This window comes from Oenanthe melanoleuca, chromosome 3, assembly GCF_029582105.1.
Source record: "Oenanthe melanoleuca isolate GR-GAL-2019-014 chromosome 3, OMel1.0, whole genome shotgun sequence".
Lineage (NCBI taxonomy): Eukaryota > Metazoa > Chordata > Aves > Passeriformes > Muscicapidae > Oenanthe > Oenanthe melanoleuca.
This window is the reverse complement of record NC_079336.1, coordinates 92,146,741-92,160,187: the sequence shown is the minus strand read 5'-3', so window position 1 is coordinate 92,160,187 and position 13,447 is coordinate 92,146,741. Positions and strand designations below refer to the sequence as shown.

General features: G+C 43.1%; 1 protein-coding gene across 1 annotated transcript; it reads left to right on the top strand.

The window, feature by feature from the left end:
- Positions 1–395: 395 nt before the first annotated feature.
- Positions 396–11,266, top strand: TLR5 (toll like receptor 5). The gene is made up of 3 exons (XM_056488533.1): positions 396–538; positions 4,483–4,592; positions 7,646–11,266. Exon 3 carries the CDS (start codon positions 7,650–7,652, stop codon positions 10,236–10,238), a length of 2,589 nt encoding a protein of 862 aa, XP_056344508.1. The 5' UTR covers positions 396–538; positions 4,483–4,592; positions 7,646–7,649; the 3' UTR covers positions 10,239–11,266.
- The last annotated feature ends 2,181 nt before the right edge of the window (positions 11,267–13,447 follow it).

Here is a 13,447-nt window from a genome sequence, read left to right as displayed (position 1 = left end):
GCTCCACAGCCCGGCTGCACAGCTCAGCTCCACAGCCCGGCTGCACAGCCCGGCTCCACAGCTCAGCTCCACAGCCCGGCTCCGGAGCTTGGCTCCACAGCCCGGCTGCACAGCTCGGCTCCACAGCCCGGCTGCACAGCCCGGCTCCACAGCCCAGCTCCGGAGCTTGGCTCCACAGCTCAGCTCCGCCGCCTGATTCCATAGCTCAGCTCCGCAGCTCAAGCTCCACAGCTCGCTCCCGCCTTGCGTGAGGGAGCAGCCCGTCTCCACTGCCCGACTCCACAGCTCAGCTCCGCAGCTCGGCTCCAGAGACGGCTCCACAGCCCGGCTGCACAGCCCGGCTCCAGAGACGGCTCCACAGCCCGGCTCTGGAGCTCGGCTCCACAGCTCGCTCCCGCCCTGCGTGAGGGAGCAGCCCGGCTCCGCAGCCCGGCTCCGCAGCTGGTTCCCGCTCTTCGTGGGGCGGCGCTCGCCCCGCCGGATCCGCGGCTCGCTCATTCCCGGCAGGTGGAGGAGGCTGTCCCGCTCCGGCCGGCCGGTGTGTATGCGGGAACAAGGCGGGGATCAAGGCGGCCCTTCCCGGCCGCGTTGCTGTGCGGTGGCGCCGGGACTCGGGGCCGGGGGAGAGCGGCATCCGTCCCTGCTCGGGTCCCTCACAGCCCACGGCTCTCCAAAGGTCGCTCTTCACCCTCCCTTCCCACCCTCGAGCCCCTCTTTCCGCTGTCCCTCTAAGCCGCCGAGAAATAAGGTTCTCCACCCTGACGAGAATGTTTTGGCAGCAGGGTTGCACTTCGCTTTTTTCAAAACACTTGTGACTTAGGACTCACTCCCCCCCGAGGCGGACAAGGATTTCTACACTCCTTTTTTTGGGGTAGGAGGTAGATCTGTGGGGTACAAAGCCCCTAAGAGGCACAGAGGCGTTGGAGGTGGGACTTGGTGAGACTTGCTTTGAAGAGCCCAGTCTGTGGGATTGCAGCAGTCCCACCCTGGACCTCACTGCTCGAGAACCTGAGCACGAAGTGTTTTGTTTTTGCAGTGCCCAGGGCTGCATGGCAGAGGTGTTAGGTAGGCAGGCTTCTGTCTCAGACCTAGCATAAAACACGGCAGAGTTGTAAAATGGGGCAGTGAATTGTTGCTGTGTTTCCTTAATTCCGTGGTTTGCCGCTGGGAGCGTTCACCCAGGTCATGGGTTCATCAGATCTCTGCCCGCGGCTGAATGAGACATGTGCCTTCCTCTAAACAGGCAACAGGCTGGTTTTGGCTTCCTCTGGCTTCCTTGTGAAGCTTGTGTTATGCAAGAGCTTTCAGAAGCTGAGAAAGGTGGTGAAAGACAGGAACCAGAGGGCAGGTCACAGGGGACCTCCACAGTGCTCTCTAAGGATGGTTTCTGGGTTGGACACATGCATGATCAGAATATGGAAGCAGCCCAGAACAGATCTTCTCCCTTCCCTCCCCTGACCCCATATAAAGCATGCCCCAACCCCTCATTAGGCTGAAACATGTATTTGATTTAGGGAATCTTGAACATTATTCTCTCAGTTGGAAGAGCTGTAATGGAAGAGGAGAGTGCCTCCTGTCCAAAATAAGCAATGCTTCCACAGTTAGTGGGTATGAGTGTGAAAAAAGGGTTTGGTGTTACATTGTGAAGAAAATAGAGCTGACTGTAGCTGTTTTACTTGGCAAATTATTGTGCTAAATAAAGACATAGCTGGCTTTCTATCTGGAAGGAGCTGGGTTGTGAGAGAATTTGAAATATAACCTGCCTGGGGATTTCTGTTTTGGCAGTTCCTTGGTGTCTGACTGCAGGTCTTTATGGATTCAGAAATCAGGTGCATGTTTTTCTAGATGTGCTGCATGGAGTGTGTAATTCAGCCTCCTGCTCCCACTCTAAATGCAGCTTAGCCTGTGTGACAGCTGTTTTTCCTGGTTGGGTTGGGTCTATGGGGTGTAAGGATAAATGGTAGATAAGCAATTGCTCTGGGATCTCTGTGCAGGTGAGCCCTGGGATGCTCCTGCCAAGCTGGGAGTTGATGGAAGAGTTCCCTCACCAAGAGCCTCCCACAGGAATGGTTTCAGGAGGGCTACCAGCTACTTTTCTACCTTCTTCACTTGATAGTACAGAGTTTTGTCAGCCATACTAGTGAATGAAGTGTTCACATTTTTCTCTACCACCAAGAGCAAGCTCAAATTCATTCAGATCTAAAGCCTATTTCAAATAAATTCAAACATCTCAATTCCAGGAAAGTCTGGAGCAGGTCTCTATATTCATCTAAAAGCTGGGCAGATTTTATCTCTCTTTGTATTATATTTATGGTCCTTTTGTCACTGGACATTTGCAGCTTGTTATCCTTTGGTTGTTTTTTAAAATTGCATGTGCAAAAAAAAAATATTTGCAAAAGCAAGCATCTCTTATAATTTGTTCCATTTGGCTCCACACATTCAGGAATCTGTTTCCATACTCTTTTAATAGTTTTTTTAATAAATAGTGTGCCCAGATTTGGTCCCAGAAGTGCAGGAGTGATAACCATGCCATTCCCTTTTGGCTGGTTCCTCATCTTTGCTGACTTCAGGCTACCAAACCATTACCACTGTTTTATGCCTGACAGCTGTTTCACAGCCATGACAGCACTGATGAGCTTTATAAGAAGGCAAGAACTTTATAAAGAACTCTACAGAGCTCTGCTCATGCCCCCAGGATCTACAGTGTGAATGCTGCTTTTCCATTTTGTCAAGAATTCACTGCTTCCTGAAGAATTTCTGTCTCATCTGTGAAAGCTGGCTTCCTGTAACTTAAAAACTTGACTGGCATTCCTAAGACTCCTTTCCTATTATCACTTTGATCTTTTCCAGGTGAGAGCTTAAATCCTGGCTGCTTCTAATTATCCTGCAAGCACAAAAAAAGAACATTGTGTCCCTGGGCTAAATCCACTTTGTGAAAAACACAGTCCAAAGTTATAGCAAAGAGGGAAGGGAAACTAAGAGGAAGGAAACTTTTTCTTTCCCAGGGTGGCTTCTAGTGAGAACAGGCAGTTCTCACATGACAGCTTTCAAAGAACAAGGAAAACATGGGCTCAAGATGTGAGGTAGGAATACCTGAGTGGCAACTGTGACTGCACACAGGTGGTTTGTGCAGCTTTGAATGAGTGTCACTGCTGGAAAACAACATTAGCAAAAACTTTGGAAAAACATAAAAGCCCCACTGAAGGGAAAACTCCCAAACTTCCAAATGAATCTTTGCTGTCATCACTGAAGCCCTGTTCCCTTAGGACCTGAAAGCCTGGTTGTTGGTCCTGTTCTGAGGCCCAGCTGAGGCTCTTTCTGCTTTCCTGATGTCCTGTGACATGCAGGCAGAGCTGGGCTGGCTCATGGACCAGTGTCCAGTGCTGGGGCCTTGCTGGAGCAAACCCAGCTGGCTGCTGGGCAGGGAGAGGAGCAGGCTGGCCCTGCTCAGCAGTGCTAGAGGCTAAAAACAGCTGAGCTAGGGCCAAAAGCTGAGGTCTGGGGCTAGAGCACTCTCTCTACCTATCCAATTTACTCCTGTCCTCCACAGAATAGCCCACAGCCTGTTTAATCTTTATTTTCAAGTTTATTTTTCTATCCTTCTGGGGACTGCTGTCTTGTAAAGAACTGTTACACTATAATTAGTGGAATCACATCTGTCTTTGTGTATTTGTATCTCATCATATGATCTGATGGGATATCAAAACAAACAAATAAATACAAACAGGAAGTAGAGCATTACACCCAAACCTTAGTGGCTTTTATGGTCCTTCTGCTCTGTCAGGTTGTTAAATGCTTATTGCCTTATGCTTTTCTCCATCAATGATAGGAACTGTCACAGTGCTCAATTACCTTGTAAGATGCTTCCTGATTTTAAGAGGAAATATGCTATATTTTATTTAAGCATCCTGGCAACTTAAGGGAGGGGCTGAGGGGGTGGGATGGGGCACAATAATTAATCATCTGATGAAGGAAATAGTTTCTTCTTTAGATCTTAATTGGCTAGAGGGGCCCTGTGACAAAGAGTTTGTTTACACTGCACAACTTTTTATGAGCACAGATGCATATATTATGATGGCCTAAAGCCCAGGTGAAAGCTTGGAGCTTTATTTTTGTTTCAGTAAGCAGATTTGATCTAATCAGATAACAGCTGTGATACAAATTTTCAAAATAGCCTTTATCTGACCAATCCAAGAACAAAGGCTTACTCTTTTTTATGGCCTAAATAGATAATACAAACACCTTGTCAGTGGGCCTTCTAAGAAAAAGGATGCTCTTTGGTTTTTTTATTTCTGAGAAATTTTACCAAGAACCAAATACAAATAGTCCTTCACTGTCAGTGAATATCACCAGCATCTGGGAAAGATAATCATAATTTTTGCCATGAGTGAGGAAAATATAAGTGATACTAGGGCATCAGACAATGATATTTTGTTCTGTACTTTCTCCAAGAAGAAGGAATGATTTCTCATTTCCCTACAGAATTGTGACCCGGGAATATAAAGAGAAGACTGCACGAGAGAGACTCCTTTGGATGGTTGGAAGGTGCCCAAGATCTGAAGAAGAAGATTGAGACTCATTTGTCTATTCAGGTGAATTCTTACGAGGTTTAGGCTGCAATTGCACAGCAACTTTTCCAGTGAATTTTTGTTGGGGGTGTGGAAAGGGGGGCAAGTGCTTTCTAAATCTCCATGAGAGAGCTGCTATTCTGGCATGAATAACAAAAAGAGACAGTCTGAGCTCTTCTTTCAGCTTTGCTCTAGGCCCTGCTTACTGACAGGGTCTCTGGGGGCAAACACATCTGTGCTGAGATAGACAGGCACTGCTACAGCATCCACTCTCAGTACTGCCAGTTCCCATCCTCTCTTGCTGTGGTTTGAATCCAGGTTAGCAAAATCAGCTTTTAAAACAATGAGTACCATAAGGAAGGTTAGTTCCAGATGACTCCTAAGCCTTCCCACTTTTCCCCTTCCTTTTACTGCTGACCCTTTCCAACATCAGTGCAGTAGAAGGAAACAAAAATCTCACATGCTGGGCTCTGGTTCTCTGAACTTCAATGCTCCAATTTTCAATAATGAAAATTTTCAGTAATTGTCAGGACAAGAGGATATAGACTCAAGCTCCACCAGGGAGGTTCAGGAAGAATTTTTTCACTGAAAGGGTGTTTAAACACTGGAAGAGGCAGCCCAGGGAGATAGTGGAGTCACCATCTCTGGAAGTATTCAAGAAAGAACTTGGCAATTATGCTACAGTTTAATTGGCATGGTGGTGTTTGGTCAAAGGTTGGACTCAGTGACCTTGGTGGTTTTTTTCAACCTTAAAGATTCCATGACTCTGTGATTCTGAATAACCTACAATATTTTGTAGTCACAACAAACATTGTATAGTTTACTGCTTACAAAGTCTCCTTTCAAGGTGACAGGTCTAGGCTAGGTCAAAAAGAGGTTAGTGAGTGCAGTTATTTTTTAGTACTTGGAATTATTCCTCATAGAAGAAGTTAATATTTCTTCATGGTTTTTTTAAAGTACAGTACACAGGCAACAGTGCACAGCCTTTATGACTAATAAATTGCTTTGTTCTTTACTATGCTCAATAAAGGAGAATTTTGATACTCACTGCCTGCAATTTGATTTCCTTTGCAGCACATGCTAAATTTCTTACTGAGACAAAACATGAATGAAGTTTGAATGCCAGGACTTCAGAAATCAACTCTTATTGTATATCCCTAATCTCTTTTACTTTCAAGGATCAGAGCTTGTCTCAAGTACATGAGATTGTCTTAAAAATGACAGGATCACTGTTTTAAGTTGTGAGCTATGTGAGTTTCCCACTTAGTGTTTGAGCCTCTAGGGTGAAAATTTGCAGACTCACTCAAGCAGTCAAAGCTGCTGCAAGTTAAGGTTTTAATATAATCAGATGGCTTGGAGAACATCACCAAAAATGTTTGATACAGTGGGATCATACCAGGTATGAGACTGGATTGTACTGTAGTATCCTTGTACTTTCTGTGGAGCAGATAGTCTCTAAAAACTGGCTGGATCTTTCCTTCGGTAATTGCAGTGGGAACATCATAGTGGCTTCTACTGACATACTTTCTGATTTCCCAGGAATGCCATTGTATGGCAGCAATAAGCATAATTTAAATTTAATTTAATAGTGCTATAATCTGCATAGAGGTTTTTACTTGTCCTTTAAAGAGGGAGGCGTGCTCAAATCACAACAGTAATCATTCAAAGCCCCACTTTTTTGATCTCTGAAGTAGATCTACTTTGCAGACATTAGATGGCTGCTGGGGGTTTGGTTCTACAAGAATTCACACTTACCAATCTTTAAGCAGATTGTGCTGGAGGACACAAAAATTCATCCATTGGGTCATCATTTCATTTCAATAAATGCTTGGCTAGAAGCAGAAGCAGATGGTTGCAATCTTAGTTAGAAGGTTGGAAGTTATTTTAATCTACACCACACAAAATACCACTTTAGGGCTAATAATTTGCTCTGTTCTTTACCATGCTCAACGAATAGACCTTCCTTGCTTTGAAGAGGTTTTTGTCTCAGATAAAAAGGGTGACAAGCAGACAGATGGCATAATGCAAGGAAAATAAAGAATGGGAATAAATGGATTCATTAGCAAGCTGCATACATTGCTCTGTGTGCCTGTCTTGGTTTAGGGCAAATGTGGGAGGAAACTTTTGATGGGATCCCTCTAGAAAGCAAACTCAAACAGACCTTTTCCCTACCAGTTCAGGAGACATAAGTTTCCTCCGAGAAAAGTGGAAAAAACCTGTTTATTTAACAAGCAAATTATTCACAAACATGAGAAAATGAATAATATTAAACAATGGAACCTTCCATTGTTTTGAAGAGATGGCAAATTTAGAGAGAGTTTTTTTTGTGGGGTGTAGCTTGGCTCATTCAGTGTCTTCTCAGTCCTTAACAGAAAAAGGAGAGCCACAGTTTTTGTATAACTTAGGAATTTACAGTTTGGGAAATGTAGTTTTTCATAAAACATGAAATCTTGCAGCACAATTTCAGGCTACTGCTTTTTTGTTCTTTTTGCAGGGGGAGTTGTGGGGGTTTTTTTTGTTTTTTGTTTGTTGTTTTTTGTTGTTATTTTTGTTGTTGTTCTATCACTGTTAGTCTTGTTCCTGCCTATACTTTCAAAACTAATTTCAGCTATTTCCAGTTTCCAGAACAATTTCACATTGTCAGGTTAATCTGAAGGAAATAGAGGCGTTTGCCTGCTCTGTTGAGATGTCTGAGTGGCTGCACTTTACTTGAACAACACAAACTCTTTTAGTCTTTTTGGAAAGACTAATTAAGGAGTTAAGCTAATATACCAATATTACCAGTTCTGTGGTGCAGATTAAGTAGCTAGGCCAAGATTTTTACTCTTACCTGGCGGGGTTTTAAAGAACGTAATGGAGACTTACTTATTAGGTCCTCACATCTTTTTGGGATGCATGTTCTGAGCAAACAGCCTATCAGGTTATGCTTGTCAGACTTCAGAGAAATGATAAATCCCAAATCACAAGCCACTTTTAGGGTGACATTAGTCCTCTATTCTACAGGTGTTAGAAATATGCTCTGAAACTCACTGCACAGACAGCCAACTGCAGAACTAATTCTTACTATTGTCTCATAGGTTTATGATGTTGTGTCACCAGCTCCTACTTGTCTTTGGCCTGTCACTAGCTAGCGGGGTATGTGCATCTAGAAGTTGCTACTCAGAAAACAAAGTCTCCATATATTTTTACTGCAACCTCAGAGATGTTCCAAAGGATGTGCCAAAGGATACAGTGAAGCTTTTCCTGACTTTCAACTATATCAGACAAGTGACTGAGACTTCGTTTCCACTGCTGGAGCACTTGTTCCTGTTGGAAATGGGAGCACAGCTTGTCTTTCCTGTTACCATAGGAAAAGGAGCGTTCAGGAACCTGCCAAATCTTCGTATCTTAGACTTGGGAAACAATAAGATTCTTCAACTGGATCTTGATGCTTTTGTGGGCTTGCCAAGTGTGACTGTCCTCCGTCTGTTTAACAACAGCCTTGGAGATTCCATCCTGGGAGACCGTTACTTGCAAGATTTGAGGTCATTGGAAGAACTGGATCTTGCATACAATGAAATCACAAAACTTCACCCCCATCCCTTATTTTATAATCTAACAGCCTTGAAAAGTGTGAACCTGAAATTAAACAAGATATCCAGCTTTTGTCAAATCAATCTTACCAGCTTCCAAGGAAAACACTTTTCATTTTTTAACCTTGATTCTAATCCTTTGTACAAGACAGAAGATGTGGCCTGGGCCAAGTGCCCCAATCCTTTCAAAAATATTACATTTCACACACTAGACCTTAGTAGCAATGGCTGGAGCACAGAGAAGGTCCAGTATTTCTGTACAGCCATTAAAGGAACTCAAATAAACTCATTACAATTTAGCCCTCATATAATGGGTTCAGGATTTGGCTTTGATAACTTAAAAAATCCAGATGATTCTACTTTTGCAGGACTAGGAAGAAGTAATCTTAGGTCCTTTGATATTTCAAAGGGTTTCATTTTCTCTCTCAATCCCTTAGTCTTTCAAAGTCTTGGTAACTTGGAATCACTGAACCTTTTCAAAAACAAGATAAATCAAATCCAAAGGCAAGCATTTTTTGGCTTGGGCAACCTAAAAATTCTCAATCTCTCAAGTAACCTTTTGGGTGAATTGTATGATCATACTTTTGAGGGTCTACGTAGTGTAGTGTATATTGATTTACAGCAAAATCATATTGGGGCAATGGGTGACAAATCATTCAAGCAACTAGTAAACCTGAAAATAATTGATCTCCGAGATAATGCCATTAAAAGACTCCCTTCCTTTCCACATGTGACCCTTGCCTTTTTAGGTGACAATAAGCTAATGTCTGTAGCTGACAGAAGACTAACTGCAACACACCTTGATTTAGAAAGAAATTGGTTGGAAGACCTAGGTGACCTGTATATTCTTTTCCAAATTCGAGATCTGCAGTATGTCTTCTTAAAACAGAACCGGTTCTCTTACTGTAGGAAAAGTGCTAATGTTATAGAAAACAGTCAGTTAATATTCATAGACCTAGGTGAAAATATGTTACAACTGGTGTGGGAGAGAGATTTATGTTTGGATGTGTTTGGGGCATTGCCCAAACTTCAGATTCTATATCTGAATAACAACTACCTTAGTGCTCTTCCACAGGAGATTTTTAGAGGTCTAACATCTCTTAAAGTACTTAACCTGGCTTCCAACCTGTTGTCTCATCTTTCTCCTGGGCTTTTCCCACAAAGCCTAACAGGCCTTAACTTATCTGGAAACCAGCTGTTTTCCCCTGAGCCTGAAGTCTTTATGACTTTGAGTATTCTGGATATAACACATAATAGTTTTGTCTGTGACTGTGCTTTAAAGAGCCTGCTGGTGTGGCTGAACGAAACCAATGTAACCCTGGCTGGCTCCCAGTCTGACATGTACTGTGTGTACCCCCCTGCCTTTGCAGGGGTACCCCTGTCACTTCTGACATATGATGACTGTGATGAAGATGAACTCCAGGAGGCACTCAGACTCTCACTATCCATCATCTCCTCTGTCATTTGTCTCATGTTTCTGGTGGCAGTCATCATTTTTACTCGCTGCCGGGGGACTTGTTTCATCTGGTATAAAACCATCACCAAAAGACTGATAGACAACCAGCCACAGGTAGCAGATAAAAGTGAATACAAATATGATGCTTATCTGTGCTACAGCAAAAATGACTTTGAATGGGTCCAGAATTCTTTGCTAAAGCATCTGGATTCGCAGTATTTTGATAAAAACAGATTTACCTTGTGTTTTGAGGAAAGAGATTTCTTGCCTGGGGAAGAACATATCAACAATATTCGTGATGCCATTTGGAACAGCAGGAAAACAATTTGCATTGTGACCAGGCAGTTTCTCAAAGATGGGTGGTGTGTGGAAGCCTTTAATTTTGCCCAGAGCAGGTACTTCTGTGATCTGAAGGATGTCCTCATTATGGTAGTGGTTGGGTCACTTTCTCAGTATCAACTGAAGAAACACAAACCAATTCGAAACTTCTTACAAAGGAGTCAGTACTTGCGGTGGCCTGAAGATTATCAAGATGTAGATTGGTTTTTAGATAACCTTTCTTGCCAAATACTGAAGGAAAACAAAGTGCAAAGGAAAAGCAGTGGTATAGAGCTGCCGCCTATAGCGACTGTCTCACGTTGACTGTATGAGCTCCTGGCAAATATCCCATTTCCAACTGTGCCATGGCAGGAATAAACAGAAGCTGGCTTCATCTTGCCTTGAAAAGACATGCAGAATGATAACTGTTTCAGTATAAATCCTTCAGAACACAGAGACAAAGCTACCAGCAGATTTATGAAAGTGCAATTGTTTTTATGGACTAAAACGTGCATTTTCGGAAGAATTGAATGAATTGGAGATGCTTCACATTTTGGATGCATCTTCAGGCACTTTAGTCCTGACTTTTGGAGTACTGCTTAATGGTTTGTTTCAGCTAGAGAAGGATGGTTGTTTTTTCAAAGAGAGCCCACGGTACTGTCCAGAAGTGACAAAAGTGCTCTCAGGCACTGCCAAGCCTGATCGCTGTGGTTCCTGGACTACTTAATCCTGTGCTTGCTGCACTGTAAATTTTCATGTTCTGTTTCACAGTACAATCATTGTTTCCTTTATTCTTTGTATTGGTGTAACACAGATTTCATTTGGTTATTTTCTTCTCAATTAACCTCAGCTCAGCTGGAGCATAGAAACTTTAGACTCCATTCATGCCTTTCCCCTCCACCAACTTCTGTGCTTGGTGATCAAACTACAGTTGTTGGTCTACATCATTTGCTACTTGTTCAGCTTTTTCACTTGACCTGCCTCCTGCCCTCCAGAGAGGAATTGGTTTTCCATTTGGATCTAAGCAGGCTTGAGCTTGGAAAGGGAAAAAGAAACTACCTCAGCAGCTGTGCAGGCTGTACCCTGGTGACAGGGCTTTTGCATTCTGGGAGTGGGAAATACACTTGTACTTTGTAATTGTCCTGTGCAATTTGGGTTGTCCTCAGCACACCCTTTGTCTCTGATCAATTCTAAGGTGTTTTCTTGCTTCTATTGAAATGTTTTTCTAGAGGCATTAATGCCTGGCTCTCTCTTACTTCTCTAATTATTTTACCACTGTCTGCTCAGGTGTGTGTCTTCAAGGGGTTGTTTAGGGTCATTTTAATAAAAGTCTGACTCAATGTTCACTGTTACAGAGCCTCTACCTATTATTTCAATGGTGACATACTCCTTGAGTGTACTGTTCACCTCTGTTTGTGCATTTATTCAGCAAAAGCTTACAGAAATAATTTCGGTGTGATCTCAGTGAAATTTTTTGCAGTAGTGAGGAAGCAGGAATGGGAGGTTTTATAAGTTGTCTGCCTCAACCTTAGCTGCAAGCAAATAACATAATCTTTACTCTTTTGATAGAGATGAAAGAATGTAATCCACTTTGTGTGAATGCTCATTGGAATATAGATGTGGCTGATCTAATTTACTCTCAGCACAGTATACACGATTTCTATTGATAAAATTACTACAGCAAAATATCTCTTCCTTCTCAATAAGTGCAGTCAGTCAGGAAGGCAGAAAGGGCTAAACCTTGGAATACTTTCCAGGGACATGGGGTTGCAGATGAAAGGAGGGATTGACTGTGCTGGTGGAGCCCTGGGTGTCGCTGTTGGCTCAGGTAACAGCCCGGCTTTCCTCAGCCCCTCCTGTCTCCTGCCACTGCAGCTGCTGGCAGGAGGGGAAAATCCTGCTGCAAGGAGAGGGCTGGGAAAGCACCAGCAGCTTTGGCTTCCCAGAGCCCCCCATGAGCTGTCAGAAAAGCCACCATGGGCATTTCAGCTCTCTGGACTTCTTACATGTCTCTAAAAATGTCCAAATCTTTCTCCTTTGTCCCGTCAACCACTGCAGATATTTACAGGCATCCTTTAAATGCAGAGGCTATACCAAGGAGAATTTCCATAAAACCCACTGGCACATAGCCAGAGCAGGAATGAATCTGTACAATGAAGATCATCTGCAGATCCAGGTGCTTAGCCTGTGGATCTGTGCCTGGTGTAAGAGTTGGGGACTTAAAAGCACCCTTAAGAAATTATATTTGAATGAGTATCACAAAATATTTTGGTCAAGTGTTAATTTAGAGCCCTTTCCACTTAGGACCTTACTGTATATTTACGAAATACTCTTGTCACTTCAGATACTTAAAACTTTCTCCTGCTAACCTGTGTATGCAGGATTGACAAGTAGATACAGGAGGTGGCTTAAACCAAGTGGAGATGGCTTTTCCATTCCATCTGAAAAGCTTCTGTCTATTTTATGCTTATGCCACTGTTGGGGGGGGGCTACATAACGTTTGCATTTATTTCAGGCTTTGGAAAGATCTGACTTTTTATATGGAGGTTTTGATAAAACCCTTGGATGAAATTTCATCGTCTGCCTCTGTTGTTAAAAACCAATTTCAAAACTTAAAGAGATCACACCTGTGCTGGAAGCAGATGGGAAAACCTCTTCCACAGAGGCAGCTTAGAAATGTAGAATTAGTCCAGCCTCCCTCTTGAAAATCCTATTGCAAGGAGTCTACAAAAAGCATTTACAAAGTATTTTTGGAGAACATGCTACTGAACCATTCCTGGCTGTGGAATGCTTTGCAGGAAAATGAATAACTGCAGTGTCAAATTTTAAAGAGATTCAAAATAACTTTGTTTTTTTACTCTTTGTGGAACCATTCCAAGCCTGAGACTCTCAGAACACATATAGTTGGTACAGCCTGTCCTATATGATGAAAAATTGCCTTCAAATTGATCATAGGACCCTGATCATCACCTCTGTAGAGTCAGCTATCTTAAATGACAAAGCCTGGGGAATTGTTGAGAAAGGGCTTTTGCTGACTTTATACTCCTCTGCTCAGCAGGAACCACAAAAGCATCCTGTACAAAAATGGAGAATGACTATGCTTGATTAATTCAGGCCATAAATTGAGCCTCAACCTCATAACTATTGATCGGATTTCCTTCAGGCTCACCGGGAACATAACTGCTCTATCAGAATTTTATGGCTCCTTAGTTAAGGATACTCTCATCATTTTTACTCACCTTCCTCAGTAAAAAACATTAACTTGTTGGAGAGGGTCCAGAATAGGGCGTGAAGTGTGGCACTGGCTCTAAAGAAAGCTATTAAGATGGAAGCTGGTGAATTTATTTGCAGTAGCAGCACAGGGGAGGACAGTGAGTCAGTGCCCCGGGGTATCAGCTCAGATATTCAATAGCAAAGCCCAGTCCTACCATTGCAACAGTGACATCTAGGCAGCCTCTCAGAGTCCAAGGATTGCATGGGCTCCTCCTTGAAATCCAGGCACTCAAGACCAGAATCCAGATTCTACAAACATA